Source organism: Astatotilapia calliptera, chromosome 16 (genome assembly GCF_964374335.1).
Source record: "Astatotilapia calliptera chromosome 16, fAstCal68.1, whole genome shotgun sequence".
NCBI lineage: Eukaryota > Metazoa > Chordata > Actinopteri > Cichliformes > Cichlidae > Astatotilapia > Astatotilapia calliptera.
In genome coordinates, this window is record NC_137437.1 from 13,419,633 (window position 1) to 13,436,529 (window position 16,897).

A 16,897-nucleotide genomic window follows, 5' to 3' on the forward strand; every position below is an offset into this window, starting at 1 on the left:
GATGATGAGTTCAAACAGGTGCCATTCATACAGGTAACGAGTGGGGGACAGAAAAGCTTCTTACAGAAGACGTTACAGGTCTGTGAGAGCCAGAGATTTTCCTTGTTTGAAGTGACCAAATACTTATTTTCCACCCTGATTTACGAATAAATTCTTTACAAATCCTACCATGTGGATTCATGGATTTTTTTTTTCACATTCTGTCTCTCACAGTTGAAGTGTACCTCTGGTGCAAATTACTGACCTCTGTCATCATTTTAGGTGGGGGAACTTGCACAATCGGTGGCTGACTAAATACTTTTTTGCCCCACTGTATCTATAGCCTTCATTTAGCTGGAGTCATTGCACGCTAGTGAGGTCACGACCAAGTAGATGAAGGGCTGGCTGTCAGACTCACCTCACAGTGTGTGCCTTCAGCGTGTCAGTGCATAATACTATGTTAGTCACACAGACTGTGTGAATCAAATGTACTTCAGTATTTACTTAGACTATTGTTAATTCAAAATGTCTTCCAGTATTTACATATATTTGTATGCGTAGGTGGGATTTTTGTTTGAACTCATGTGTGTATGTGTGACTGTGTTTAGATATCTTTGTGGGGGCTAAAAGTTGAACGTTTTCTATGCTTGTGGGGACCAACAGCCCTTATGTGGACAAAATCCCAGTCCCCACGTGTTTGAAGGCATTTTTCAGACTCAAAATGTGGTTTTAGTGTCAGGATTACAATTAGGTTACGGTTAGGATTAGGCATTCATTTTTGATGGTTAAGGGTTAGGGTAAACGGCTAGGGAAAGCATTATGTCAATTAAATGTCCCCGCAAAGATATGAAAACACAGCGAGGGATTAAATGTAATTAATGCGTTTATTATGGTAACTCCTTGTTTATGTTTTTGCTTGTAGTAAATTGATATCACAGAAAAATTCATATAAACTGGTCGATTATTTAAAAAAGAGTTTTGAATTATTATTTTTTTAAATATTTGCTCATCACTTTGTAATAAAAAATTCGATGTGCCGAACTGATTACCCCCTCACTCTGTCTATTAATGGCTTGGTACTAGGCTATGTTTAGGCGATATTATTAAAATATTAGCAGAGCATGCCGAATTGTCTTAAAAATTGCTGTTGGTAATATGTGAGGGTGCAACGCTTTGATAAGTGTTTGCTTCAAAATTTATGTTATATGTAACTGACTCATTGTGCGTGTGTTTGTACAATAGCTGTACCTCTGTTGGAGCAGACCACCCCCTGTTGGTTTTTGCAAAGCTCTCTGCTCTTCTTGCTGGATAGGTTACACTCTTCCTGAAACTGGCAGGCATCACCGAACCAACCTTCATCACACTCGCACACTCCACAGTCACAGTAGCCTTGGTCTAAAGGGAAACACAATGCATCATATGCTGTTTACCACTGCTAACATCATGTACATGATCAGTATTTCACATCACTCTGTAAACACAAGGGCACATGTGTTATTTCTTAAAGGTACAGTGTATAAAATTTCACAGCTTAAAGTCAGTAGATTGCAGATTACAGTCAAATGAATTCTATTTTCTTACCCCTATCGATTCAGGTTTTACCCCTTGCTACAGTAGCTGCAGTAGGATAAACAACTCTGGTCGCCGTTCATCTGTAATGTGTGCAGATTGTTCACATCTATTTACGCACAAAATTTGTGAATGGAATTCGCGACAAGTACTTCTGTCCGATGACAGTGATACTGAGGTGACCTGTTTAGAATATCCTGCGCTTCTCTGTCAGAAACCGCTGCTGTTTTTGCTACCATTAGCAGCTGTTAGCTAGCATTAATGAAACTTTCTTTGAAGTGGATCTGACGTTGTGTAACTCTCATGCCACGTGATATTTTAATCAAAAATAAGTAACTGTGACAATATTAGGAATAAAGAAGCATGCTTATGTTTGTGTTTTAGAGCCCTCACTACAGCTCAGGAGATAAAGCTTCAGGGGAGGAATGTCCCCCGAAGCAGAGGAGGATTAGATGGAAATGATGGAGAGGGCAGTCGTGGAGGAGGAGAAAGACATAATAAGAAAGAGATGATGAAAGCATACAGGTACAAATGTTAAATGGTGAACTATAGTTGAAAGAGCCATTTGTAGTCTTTAGATTCAAAGTATCTTAATTAAAGGGTGTACTATGTGCGTGGCTGGTCTCTAGCTACACACATAAACGTGATTAGACAGAACTGTAGTCCATCACCAGAACATTAGTGCTCATTTGCCTGTTGTTGACTAAACTTCAACAAGACCCTCTGCTCCCAAATAACTTAAGCTGTGTAAATGTGCATAGTAAGAAGGCAGACAGGCACTGACATATTTCTATAATATTTCTAAGTTTTGTTTGTGCTATATACCAATAACCCAAGCATTGTGATATACTGGTTCCTATATCAATCACACTGCCAGAACATTACCATGTTCAGTGTTTGAAGGACCTACGCAGGCAGTCTGGCATCACTGTTTCTCATCATTCTGATGGTCACAGTGAGCAATATGAAAACAGGAGGAAACACATGATGCAAATGAGGACTGTTGACAAGTTATTATAAATGTTGCTCTCATTGCGTTTAGCAGCAAGGGGCCTTCTATGTCACACTCAATCATTCGCCTGAATCGTTCATCATGTAAATGTGGTGTCCTTTTCAAGGGCTATCCATCAGTCATTAGTAACGCACAAGTCCCCTGTCTCTCCACATTATCGATACGTCTCAGGGGACACTAGGCAACAGGTTGGAGGAAGAGAAAAATGGGTAACATGCACATCGAAGAGAACTAAACCACAGAGACAACAGAATTCCAAGGAACGTCCAGCTTTTATAAACCGCTAACAAATTTGGATTGTAATATTTATGCTGTTAAATTAAGCTCTTTGTTTGTGTACAAATATAAAGAAATATATGGTTCACGACATTATAAAGTCTTGTATAGCTGTAAGAACACTGACTTATTTTGCTTTTTGTCTGTGGAAAAAACTTTGCCTGTTTTAACTGCCAAGGTGTCAAATACCACCATTGTTAATTTCAGTGTTTCAGATATGCACATGGTTTCCTTTAACATTGATCCTGTAACACAAGCAAAACCTTTCATTCCCTAAGTTGCAATATTTTAACCCTAAAAATGATATTTATCCAAAACTAACAGTGATTTTTTTTAACTAAATGTGTGAAATTACATAGTGATGGAAGCAGAACACAAACTGCTGTCTCCAGGCTCACAATCTAGTGAAGTATGCCATACCACCTACTTATGTACTGTAAAATAAGATTCATAAGCATCAATTACAATTTTATAATGACGACTAAATAATAATTATTGCCAACGCTGTGTTCGTTTAAGCGTTGGCAATTTTACTGTAAGAATTAAAATGATGACATTTTGTGATTTGTCCACAGTAAATCAGCTGTCTCATACGTATCGCCTAATGATTTATTAGTGAAAGTTATTCTAAAGTGTTATCTACAATAATTAGTGATTCTTGAATTGCTATTGCATTAAAAAATGCTGTCTTACAGTCTCGTTTAATGTGATTTTACTGATTTGTGTACATTTGGCGCATATTCATGAAGAACTATGCACATACTGTAATTGTAGAGACTCTTTTTTCTGGATTTATTGCATACTTTTTGCATATGGGAACTGGAGCACAATAGTTATAAGACAGAATTAGATTAAACACCTTCCAGCTTAATTCTGTAGACTATTACAAAGTCAATGCCACCCACTAGCCCCCGTTAATCTCCCCCTCGACAATCACTCTGACATATAAAACGTCCCTCTTTGTCTGGTAGGCCAAAATTTATGTGGGTGGGAAGGTGCCTGTCTGTCGACAGTTTATCTTTTCTAGTGCTTCCTGAGCAGTAATTCTCTGTGGTATGAGGGTGTCAGGGTCCCTCCTACGCTTCACAGACAGACACACATACTCAGCCAATAAGGTCCCGATCAGTGCACAGGTATATCCAATGAGGCTTGCAAAGTGTGGGTGCACCTCTTCCACCATCAATGGCAGTAATAACAGGTGATATAGTGCTGGCACAATTAATTGCTGATGAGGACAGGATGGTGAATCATGCAGCAAGCTCATTTCAGGTTTAGGATTTAACTTGTTCATGCATAATGATAGGTCTGCTTTTTTTCAAGTATTTCAAGTTAGATTAGTAGAAAACAGATCTTTTACAATTCATGCTTTTCATGCAGTTTCAATTATACACAAAACTGTAATCCTAGCCAAACATTACATGCAAGAATTGACTTTCTCTGGGTTCATTTTTTACATACATGTTTTTTTCTCCAATTAGCATTTGCTCACATCCTTTGTTTCTATTGTGTTCTTCATTACATGCTAGTGATTTTACCGAGTAATTATTCCACCTTGCTTTTCTCTCCCTGTGGCCTGTGGCGCATGAAACGACAGCACGTCAACTTGTGTTTTGTGGAACAGTTCCAGGAGACACCTGTCTCAGGTAATAACTAATTATGTGTGTGTGCAGTACTTGGAGCAAGGAACTGCTTCCTGCTTTCATCCTTTTACACTACCCAACCTGATCATTCATTGAAAATATTGCCAACTTCATAATACCTTTGTTAAAGAATTTTTGAAAACCCAATGTAAGCAGGATCACAGCAACCGAGAAAAACACTTGTTCTGACAGCGTGAAGTGCTGGGAATCTTAATGGGTCCCAATCATAACTGACTTTTACTAGGAAACTTGGACAGGCTTAAGTGGCTTTTTCTTCCTGCAGCCCAGGCTGGAATCATTAGGTGACTCACAACACAGGCACAGTGCCCAGCAAAGCTCAGAATATCTTAGTGAAAGCGCATCAAAATATGTACTAGGAAAAAAAATACAGGGATGAACAATTTAATGGACTCTAAGGACTGCGATCCACTCTAGCCCGTTGTTTTGTTTTTTCTCTTTCTCTGGGAAATCAACAGTAAAAAACCTAAGAACTTTATTAGGCACACCTTGCTAAGACAGCTTTGGAACCCCTTTTACCTTCACGACAATGTGCTCGAAACATTTCTGAGAGATCTGGGTATTGACGTGATAGCATCACATAGTTGTTATAGATTGTTTCCATGATACCAATTATCCCAGCTCACCAAATCCTAAAGGTGCTCCATTGGATTGAAATCTGATGACCGCAGAGGCCCTTTAAGTACAGTGGACTCATTGTAATGTTCAAGAAACCAGTCTGAGATGATGAGTAAACTCATACAGGGATCGTTATGATCAGCAACAATGTTCAAATAAGCCATGGTGTTGATTTGGAACCTGTATCAAGGAATTATCCCCCACGCCAACACACCACGAGCAGCTTGAAATGCTGATTCAAGGGAGGTTGGATTCATGTTTTCATGTTATTTATGCCAAATACTCACCCTACCATCCAAAAGTCACAGCATCAGAGACAGATTTGAAGTTTTTTGTTTTTTTTTAAACCTAGCTAGCATCAGATGGTATAGGCAGACAACTGACATGATTGTTCAGTTGGGCTTAAGCAACTATTACAGTTTATACTGCTCCCTGAAATGTGCCTGTATTGGAAGACACACAAGCTTATGTGATACTGACAGTGAAAGTTTATCTAAAGGTGTGTGATTTGGAGCAGCACTGTTTAAACCGATACCATATGTGGCGCTGACATTAAAACTCCTTGGGTGGGATATTCTCTGGCTCTGATAGGGGGCAAAAGGGCGCAGTGCAGAGTGAAAGAACAGAGGCTTTTAAAATCCAAGGCCTGAGAGACAGTGAAAGGAAGAAAAAAGAAAGGTGGGGAGTCAAAATGTGTTTTGACAGCCACTGGGGGAAACAGGCTTTTAATCTTATGCTTACACCTCTGAATTTTAGCTCCTTTAAAATAGGGTGAGAATGACATGTACATGCATATGATAAAGTCTGCCAGAGTCACAAAGTTATAAATTGATCTGACTGCAGATGTATTTGGCTCTCTGCCTTAGTCCACATTAGTGGCCTGTAGTTGTTGCCAGAGGTATATGAGTAATGATTTTGTCTGTTGTTGTAGTAAGTCCACTTGAATCAAGAATATTTGATGATGACAAATCCAAATAAATGAGTCATTATGCTTTAATTAAGATGCAGTAGGTTCCATCCTGATGTAATAGTTTAACACTACTTAACATTTCATCTCCTTCTTCTTCTTTTAGCTGCTCCCTTTAAGGGTCACAGCAGTGGATCATTTACTTCATCTCATCCTATTCCTCTGCTGTCACTCCAATTCTCTGCATGTCCTCCTTAACTACATCCATGAACCTTCTCTGAGGTTTACCTTCTTCATGCCTGGGAGCCTCAGCTTCAAGATTCTTTATCCAACATATCCGCTATTCATCCTCTGCACATGTCCAAACCATGTTAAACATGCCTCTATAACTTTGTCTCCAAAACTCTCAATCTGCTATTTAACATTTCAATTAACAAGGAAACAATAAAGCAACATTTTTATGGTTTGTTCCCCCCACCTCCATTTTTTCCTCCTTTTTTCCTCTGGGATAACACTAACACCATTGTCCACCCTGTATATCTGATCAACCAAGTGGAATAAAATTACAAAATTGAGGGAGGATTTGCATCAATTGGTCCTGAATTCATGGCTCTAAAATGTTTACTAAAGAGCTTATGTGTTATTTACATATCCTGTCATGTGCTGTAATTTCTTCTCCAAAGGTACAAAGCACAAACTTATTCTGTTCAACAGAAAATATTGCTTCTCCTAAAAGAAAAGTCTTGTTGGAAGTCCAGGTTTTTCTTACTTTACATAGGTGATACAGATTAGCACAGCTTGCACCTGCATCTAGCAGCTAATTTGTCACACCTTTAAACAAAGAATGGGCAGCTCTCTCATCTGCCATTATTTCCTTGCCACTGCCTGTTCTGCTAAAATTTCTCAGCTATGACCAGAGCATGCCAAATGTTCTATTTACTCTATCTAAGGAACTAAACACCTATTAGATTACTTTTATTTGTAATGGCAGTCTCCCCATGGACCTCTCCACGAACTTTATTATAGCGGAGGGGTTTGCGTGGGAACTATGTTATCAGGGCTATTTCCCCATTGGGACTCCCAAGGAAAATTGATCCTGAGTCCAGACTAAGAGAGATTCAGGGGGGAAAAGTATGATGAAGGATAAATCATGGGATATGGCTACCCTGCTTAGGATAGGGTTACTGGGGCCCCACCCTGTGCATAGTAGAGCTACTTGTGGCTGGGTCTTAGCCCAAAAGAAAAACATGGGGTCAACCCTCATCTGGAGGGTGTGTAAGGGGTTTGTACTTTGTGAATGGGAAAGTGTTTGGGGCAGAAGTGCTGTCAACCCGACAAATCTGGCTTTGGTAACATAGAATGTCAATTCTCTTATGGAAAAGCAGCCTGAGCTAGTGTTTGAGGTTGAGAAGTACCAGCGTGATATAGTTGTACTTGCCTCAACAAAAAGCTTGGGTTCTGAAACCAGTCTCCTGTTGTGTGGCTGGACTCTATACCACTCCAGAGCTGCACTTGATTATACGTAGCAGACTTAATGAGGTATACTTGTATCCTCCCAGTTCTGTCCCTGTACTGCACTTTAGACTTTTCCCAAGTGGACAAAAGGTTGCTTCCTTGCACATTTGGGTTGGGAAATGGGTTCTGACTGTTGTTTGTGCTTATGTGCAAAACAACAGTTCAGTGTTCCCAGTCTTATTGAAGTCCCTGGGGAAGTGCTTGAAGGTGCCTCTGGGGATTCAATTGCCCTGGTGGGGTACTTCAGTGCTCACATGGGCAATAACGACACCTAGAGGAATGTGACTGGAAGGAATTGGTAGAGGGTTTCTGCTTTGGTGGCCTCAGGATCACTTCTCTTCGCTATGGATGTGATCCTCCTAGAAAGGATGGCTGGGCTCTCCCTTTGAGATAGGTTGAGAAACTTAGGGTATGTTCACATTGCAGGCAAAAGTGCATCAAATCCGACTTTTTTGACCCTATGCGACCCATATCCGATCATGGTATGACAGTTTGAACAGCACAAATCTGATATTTTCAAATCCGACCTAGGTCACTTTCGTATGTGGTACTGAATCCGATACATATCTGATGTTTTAGAACGCGACTGCTGTTTGAAAGGTCATGTCGCATTAAATCCGTCTTTTACGTCACTGACACAAGACAGACGCCAATTATCACCGCCTGAGAAGACAAACGAGAAAGCATCCATATATACCATACCATGTATACCATATATACTCTGCACGGAGGTAGCAGCCACTGCTCCAAACAAGGCCATTGTTAAAGCACGGGCTCTCTTTTTTCTCAGAGTCCTGCATTATCTAATTAATTTGTCAAAATTCTGACGGTTACGACTGTGCAGAAATTGATAGACTGCTGCAACAACACCTGCTAGCTCTGTAGCCGCCATTTTTACTTACATAAACAGAGCACGTTGAGTGTGACGTCTTCTTTTGCGCATGTGGGCTGCTTTGAGGGCCGTGAACCATTCACACTAGAGCGCGTTTGATGTCACATTTTATTTGTAGTGTGAACGACCAGACAAAAAAAAAATCGGATTTGATTAAAAAATCATTAAGACCTGCAGTGTGAACGTAGCCTTAGTCATTTAGGACATGCTCAGTGTAGAACCAATATTTTCCACATCAAAAGGGACACGTGGGGTGTTTTAGGCATGTCCTATTGGAAGAACGCCCCTGTGCAGACTACAAACTATTATCAAAAGCACTATGTTTAAAAGACTTAATGTTGAAATCAGATCCAACATTCAACTTATGCCTCCCCTTCTCAGATCAGCACAGACATGGAAAGCAAGCGTGAGAGCCCGTGCCAGAAAGCTAGGGACGCAAAGTTTTCAAATGAGTCATCAACAGAGGAGAAAAAGACAAAAGCATGTGAAAAAGATTATGGAAGCTTTGCCACGTTGACCTTTGTTTCTTATAACAAGAGTGTTATTACATAACCTGAGAATAAACATAAACACTCGAACCAGACAAATCAGAGTTAGCACTTTTGGAACTTATCAAAGGTCATGTTTTCATGTACTGCAGCTTATTTTAAAATGAGGACATGGAGTCAGAGCAGGAAAATTTAAGCACAGTTGAAAAAGAAACAGCTGAGTGAAACAACACGTTTTTGAACAGTTGGTGAACAGATGTTATTCCAGATCATCGTCCTTGCTCTACTATAAAATAGGATGGGATGTCTGTGGGAGGAAAAACACATGACAGCATCAATGTTTTATTGGACTTCTAGCTACAAATTCAACCGTTATTCAGTTTAAGCTCCAGTGTTATCAGATTTATTTTTTTTGTCTGTTATAAAACGCCTTTTATATTTTGGTAGAATGTATGACAGTTATATATATGATAATATTTTGTATACAATAGTAATACGCAACAGGACAGCTCATTTTCTTCTCTGGTTTAAGTGACATGGCATATCATGAAATTTGGCTTATTTAAAGCATGCTGTAATAAAATAAAAATAAAAATCTTGCACACAATATAATCCTGTCATGGAAGAAGCCGGTTTCACACGTATAATTTTGAAGCAATTTTGAAACTGATAAGACATTTGTACATCTTTTTATATATACAAAGAAAGAAAAAACATAGTTGTCAGAGAAAGGCTGCAGCAAAAATCCAGAAAAGTCCATGGAGAGCTGACAAATTGACTATAACAAGAGGCAGGTAGCATGCAGGGAGACAAAAAGATGCACATTTACGCACATGAGGCTAATTGGGGAAGTGGTAACAGGTAACTAGATACAGTTGAACACAATTAAGGAATAAACAAAGAGGAGGTAAACATCAAGCAAGACATGGGAGACAATGACTAAGAAATTAAAACAGGAAGTAAAAAAGCTAAACTTAAGTTCCATCCACAATGGAAGTGATTCATAGTAATGTGGTGAGCAGACATCACAGGAAGCCAATAGCATTCGGCGACTTTAAGTGACTAATGGTGGGGTAGCCGCTGGCGAAGAGACAGTGGTACGGCTACAATAATCAAATAAAAAAGAAAACCAAAACTCGAAACCCTGGGTTTGAAAACTCAGGACCAAGACATAATTAAGACAATTAAGACAATAATTATACTTTCATACTAACAAGAAAGTATAAATAGAGAGCAATGATTTAATTGCTCTCTGTGTAAAATGATCTCTTTTACACAGTTTTACACACTTTATAACATCAGTACGCACTGGGTTAAAATAACTTTGACACCTCCGGGTATATTACGAATAGGCTACACAGACAGGCATATTATATTTAAATCTAAATCTTCATGCTAAGTTGGCTTATATGTCAATCAAAAGAAACTAATACAACAAAGGTTATGAAAAGCAACCCAAAAAGGGATCTCATTTTAAAGCTGTGTTGAAAACATAATATTTTTCATGTGAGGCTCCAAAGAATGAAGATGATATTATAACTCCTAGGCATGTCATAACAAATCAGTGTACAATATTTCAACCAAGAATTTAAATATATCACTATCATGCCTAACTGTATCCCCATAACCACCATCCGGCTTGACTTGTTGCTATGACTGAGAGAAATTGAACCAGGTCCAAGCTAAAATAACATCTAGGTGCCAGCAAAGCTTATGGTTTTGGAAAAGAAAAAAAGGATAGACTTTATCCCTTTGGAGAAAAATCTATTTGGATCTTATCAATGGGTGGTTGTGAAAGGCAGATAAGGCTGCAGATGGAACTTGGGGACCAGTCTTTGACGACAGGCCCATGCTGCATGGGGCATTGTGGGTAGAGAGGTTAGGTGGGTGCTTTGGGGGCAAATCTTCTTCTCAGTGTGCTTTAAATGTGTTTTCTATGACCTGCTCCATGGGCAAATGATTTTGTGAGCGTATGGCTAGCTGTGTGTGTGTTACAATATGAGACTGAGCCTGATGATGGATGTGTGTGTGTGTGTGTGTGTGTGTGTGTGTGTGTGTGTGTGTGTGTGTGTGTGTGTGTGTGTGTGTGTGTGTGTCTGTCCGGGTGTGAAAATCCATCCTTCTCTTGATGCATTTAGGTTCCATTGGCAGTCTGTGTACTAGTGAGTGAAACCCCATTATCAGACTGAAGCAGGGCCTTGCTCCAGACTGCTGAACCATAATGAGCTCCTCACAGCAGCCAATTTGTCTACACAAATAAATCACTCTACCCCTCACACGCAAGCACACCCGCACACACGGATATATATCTTCTTTAGAACTAGTCTGCGTGCACACATATCTCCATTAATATGTGTGATATTAATTAAACCTTGATGAAAATTGGCATTTAAAGGAAGATACAAACAATCAATTGTTACACAGTGAAAATGCAATGAAAAATAACCATAATGAACAGTGGCCAAAGAGGACAATGCACAAAAAAAGATGAGAACTGTTTTTCCCTCCATTGCCATTGAGGAGCCAGCATTTCTCATACCCTCCAAAGTACCACATATGATAAATTCATATTAAGCCTTGGTAACAGATTGCAAATTGAGTTTACATGAACATATTGTCTAAAATGTTTGCCTGTTTATTTTGTAAGTTTGTTCACAGCTAATGTAGGCCACTACAATAGCCCTGTGATATAGTTTAACATTTTGAGAATCAAATCAGCTAGATGTTATAAACCTAACGTAATACATTTGGACAGAGCACAACAAACTTTAAGCACAACATGGGTCTACTACAAAACAACTGCTCTGAGCAGTTAGAATGAAACAAAACACTGTTCCAGCCAATGAATCCAAAACAATGCCCCAAATAGGATATAATCTATTATTACATATATTTAATTCACAGTTGTTGTTGCCTGTATTAGTGAAAGATGACCATCAACTAGTCACAAAGTTACAAAAAAATAGTAACACTGGTCACTGTTATAGTATGTTACATCAGACTGCATCGGTTTTAGTTACATTTAGCTAATAAACACGCAACTGTGTAAAATCATAGCAGTTTTATATTTTCTGATATATCTACACCTTTATGTCTTAAACTATTCACCAACCATGATTTAACTTGCTCTTGAGTACAGGTGCACTCTAAGTGTTCTTTCTGTGAACTTATAAAATTTCAAGCAGCAGGGTAAGTTCAAAGCCGTTCCTTCCAACAAAAGCTAATGCCTTGGTAACATTTGAGAACCAACCAGCTGCCTATTACCAGTGAAACCCTTTGAAGTACTGCCAAGACAATGTGGGCTGTCAATTACACAATATTGCACCCTTCTGACTCTGAAATACAGGTGAAACAAAAATACCCTAAAACATTCCAAGTCTGAATTACAAAATTCATATCAAATGAATATTAATGCCTATTAAAGCCAAAAAAATAATATGAAAGACATTTTGATGATTACGGTTTCCATTCTTCCTGCACCTGGCTGGAGCAAACACTGCACTTCAGGTGCACAGTTTATTTGCCAAACTCCTCTGATGTAAGGAGGAGTGAAGAGTTCTGTTGCATCGCTTACTGAACCATCACTAACAACCATATCTAAGAGGTAAAATATGTGCAGCATGTCCCTAGAATTCAGATCATGTGAAGAAAAAAAAACAACAGACTTTTTACTGTTATAGAAACCCATATAACTGTGTTAGGTATCAGTAAATGTAGTGTGCATTAAAATGTGACTCCAAATCTTCCCATCTAAGTGTCTAATAGTGACAAGTAACTGAGTCAAGTTTCACTATTGCTGTATCAAATAGTGCACTGAAACATGTGCCAAAAGAGATGCTGTGCCTGTGCCTGTCTCTGAGATGCCAGTAGTTTTGGCAAAATAGCAACATTTGAGACCTTAGGAATGAGGACAGGATCATACGCACCGTTGCAGGTTTTCCCATTATATGTAGCACAGACCCAGTCGTGGCACTCGCAGCGCGGACCGAAGAACTTCCCTGGTTCTATGGCCTCACAGATGCAAATGCCGCAGTTACATTTTCCCCTTCCGCTGCAGATCTTACCATCAGGCGTCCGGCAGCGGCGCAAGGATGACTCTGTGGACAGCTTGCAAACACCACCCACCTGGCTGGGAAAAAGAAAGATCAGATTTTCCACAACTTTTATTATGAGGTTAAAGTTTAAGTGTGTTCACACCTGTTTTTGTTGCAAATCCAAATCGAAAAGACATATTTCCTCAGTCATGCATCAGCATCTCTCTTTAAACATATAAAGAGACCTATTCAAGATATTTGGTATGTGCGGTAGGACTTAACACATGTAGCTTTCGATGCAATGGCTTGGAAGAAAGAAGTCTAAGAAAACAAAAGTGGGAAGAATGTAACACACAGCCCATATATTTGAGTCTTTATCAAGTAATAACAAACGCCTTGGAAACACACACATGACCACATGCACAGCTAATAAATTCAAATAAACCCAATCGTACAGACACAAATGCACTTTTCATTTAACACACTCTAGGAGCTGTTTTCTGAGTTTTACCCTAAAGCGTTTCTGAGTGAGATTTGTTTCATTTGGATGCCGTCTGGCATTCTTTTTTAAATCCCTGCCCTCTCTTGATATTGGCCAGATGTCCGCATTTGAAAACTGAACACATTTCCAAAAATCAACAGCTCAAGTGTTCTTGACCCTCCTATTAAAATTAAATACAGAATGTGATTGTCCTGAGTGTCACAGGGAGGTTATACAAGCCCCATTTCACACAGACTTTAATCAGTAATGGCCCTTTTAAGCCTGATCACAGAGCTCAGCCACACGATGCAATGAACTGAAATGTATCTGATTACATTTATTCATTTTTTTATTTATTTTACGGCAGCATGACATTCAAATGACCTTTTTGGATTGTGTTACTCTGTCCAGTTCAGCTGATCAGTGATAGATCTGGTTAATGCCTGGCTTTTGTTCTGTAGAGTACCTCCCAAGAATACAACCAGAATTCCACAAAATAGTAAAATAACATTCCAATTCATAAAATTAATGCTTGGTGAAGAGAGTCTAACTTGCTCCACATTAGAATTTTGGACTTTCCTTGGTTTTAACTTGGGTTTTGTTTAACTGTTTTTTTCTCCTTGTTACTATGTCTCCAGGGGACAGTAGTAACTTTCTTGGCTATCCAAGAAAATAAAAACTGCAAAATGTACAGTTTTAATTAACTGACTGAAGAAAGACATTGGACTGGCCATCACTTCTTATCACTTCTTCAAAGAAATTGGGCAAATTGCTCTGAGCACCAAAACCTTGCCAAAAGTATTCACTCACCCATCCACATCATTGAATTTTGGTGTTTCAATCACTTTCATGGCCACAGGTGTATAAAATCAAGTACCTAAGTATGAGAATTGCTTCTACAAACATTTGTGAAAGAATGCGTCACTCTCAGGAGCTCAGTGAATTTCAGAGTGGTACTGTGATAGGATGCCATCTGTGCAACTAGTTGAGTTGTGAAATTTCCCCACTACTAAATATTCCACAGTTAGTGGTATTATAACAAAGTGGAAGCGACAGCTATTCACCCACAAAGCAGTAGGCCATGTAAACTCACAGTGCACTATCAGGGGATGCCAAGGTTTCCATGGCTGAGCAGCTGCATCCAAGCCTTACATCACCAAGCACAATGCAAAGTGCCCAAACTAGTGGTGGAAAGCACGCCACAACTGGACTCTACAACCGTGTTTTCTAGAGTGACGACTCACACTTCTCCATCTGGCAATCCACTGGATGATTCTGGGTTTGGCAGTTGCCAGGAGAACTGTACTTGTCTAACTGCACTAAGCCAAGGGTGAAGTTTGGTGGGGGGGGGGGGGGGGGGATTATGGTGTTGGAGTGTTTTTCAGAAGTTGGGCTCAGCTCCTTAATTCCAGTGAAAGGAATGCTTAATGCTTCAGCATACCAAGAAATTTCAAAATTTTTTACTAGTTACTAAGGACCCCAAAGTGCTTTACACATCCAGTCATCCACCCTCGTGATGGCATGCTACACTGTAGCCACAGCCACCCTGGGCGCACTGACAGAGGCGAGGACACTGGCACCACCGGGCCCTCTGACCACCACCAGTAGGCAACGGGTGAAGTTGAAGTGAAGTAGAAGTGCCCAAGGACACAACGGGGCTTGAACTGGCAACCTTCCGATTACAAGGCGACCTCCCAACTCTTGAGCCACGACCGCCATAGATAATTCATGAGATGTAGCTTCTCTCTAAGCAGCAGCAGCTGATTCATATTTTTGTTTTGTTTTTTTAAAAAGGTTGGTAGTACATTGCACTACACTGTTTAGCTTTTTAAACTTTTAAAGCTTTCAATAATAGCACAAAATATCTGAGAAGTGAGTACTCAGTCCATTTCCCATTTCTAGACTATCTTCAAAGATGTGTTTTCAGTCCCATGGCTTAGTTTTATTACATTTGAGTCATATTAGGAAACATTTTTTGCATCATTGAGTATGGGAAAAAAAAGCCTATGAGCCCCATGGGCATCATGTGACTTGTTGTTCCACAGGGGCTCCTCTTAAAGGCCTTTTAGAGAGAAAGGTGCCGATTAAAAAATAAAGCTGATATAGCGTTACCATAGTTTTATGACTACAGGTGGAGCTCTACAACCTTAATCCATGTGCTCTAAGGATATTGTGTGGGCTGAGCATAATATGGATATTGCATAGCACTCCTTGGCTGTGCTTACAGAATTGAGGTTATAACTTTGTTGCTTAGCATTTTTACACTTTTTTTAACACTGCTAGGTCAATATGATGACATAACTGGCAAACAAATAAAACACAAATTATTCAAATGTACATTGGAAAAACTGAAGAAAATATTGCAACTACCTAGATTCCCAGTAGCTGTTACTTTCTGTAATGCATGTGTGGGTTAGCTGCAGCTGTTCAATAAATATCCCCTGTACACTACATATGCAATGTAATCACTACAGAGGCACGGTGCACCTGCTAAAGAGTAAACACCCACAACTTTATGTCATCGTTAAATATTTACAGTTCTGCTAACCAGGGCTCGACTTTAGAGTAGCAAAGTAAACAGAAATGAGTCTTATATTCGTTACTGTATCCAGTTTCAGTGACTGACTTGATGTACTTTTGTTTCCATTTACAGTTTGTATTTGAGGTTTAAACTTGAATGTTCGTTCTTTCGGCAAAAACAAGTAAAAGCTCTGATACAAAATAATATTCATTGCAATTACCCTTTTCTGTTTCTGGCTTTTCCTCATTATTTTGATTTTGCTTGTTGCTATAAACTGATCCCACAGCAAATCCTTTTAAACTGGAGATTTTTTTTCCCTCACAATAAGCTCAACTGCAAAAGAATGTAAAGCTGAACTGTGCAAAAGAAAGTAAAACAAAACAGAAAAAAAGTTTGCATCCAATGTTAGACGACAGAATCCGAGACACACGCAGCATTATGATGGCAAGTAAAGTGGCATAAAGAAAACTGCACAGGAAAGAATAAAACTATAAGAGTAAACTATAGGAATAGACTTTCCTAAACTTTCCCACATTGCACTCTATAAGTGTCGCCTTTGTCAGCAAGTCTGCACCTCCCTTTTCCTTCTTGCTCTCCAAACTATCCTAAAATAAACAAGAAAAACAACAAAAAAAAACCCAAAGCTGTGTGGAAACTCACCTCACCGACTGCAACAAAGAGTCCTCAATGAAAGAGAGAAGGATCAGAAAGAACGGCAGTAACATGGACTGTACCAAAACCTCAGTGTGCATGTTTAAATCCCACAGAAAGCTGAAGTAAAGTGGCTTGAAGGAATGCCCCAATCCTTCACTCCTGAAACAGACAGGAAGAGAAGGGAGAGGGAGAGGGAAAAGAAAAGAAAAGGAGTAAAGGAGAGAAAACGCAGCAGGCTGGCCTGAACTGGCTCGGTTCCTTCAGAGGCCAACAGTCCTCCACATACAAGTGCC

General features: G+C 39.5%; 1 protein-coding gene across 1 annotated transcript in view; it reads right to left on the reverse strand.

Annotated features, from left to right (window-relative positions):
* The window catches only part of itgbl1 (integrin, beta-like 1), a 51,600-nt gene extending 34,703 nt beyond the window's left edge, over positions 1–16,897 (reverse strand). Inside the window, exons 1-3 of the mRNA XM_026145927.2 lie at positions 16,611–16,897; positions 12,841–13,043; positions 1,228–1,374 (exon numbers count right to left, since the gene is read on the reverse strand). Coding sequence (XP_026001712.1) covers positions 1,228–1,374; positions 12,841–13,043; positions 16,611–16,702 — 442 coding nt within the window. The 5' untranslated portion in view covers positions 16,703–16,897. The remainder of the gene's footprint in view (positions 1–1,227; positions 1,375–12,840; positions 13,044–16,610) is intronic.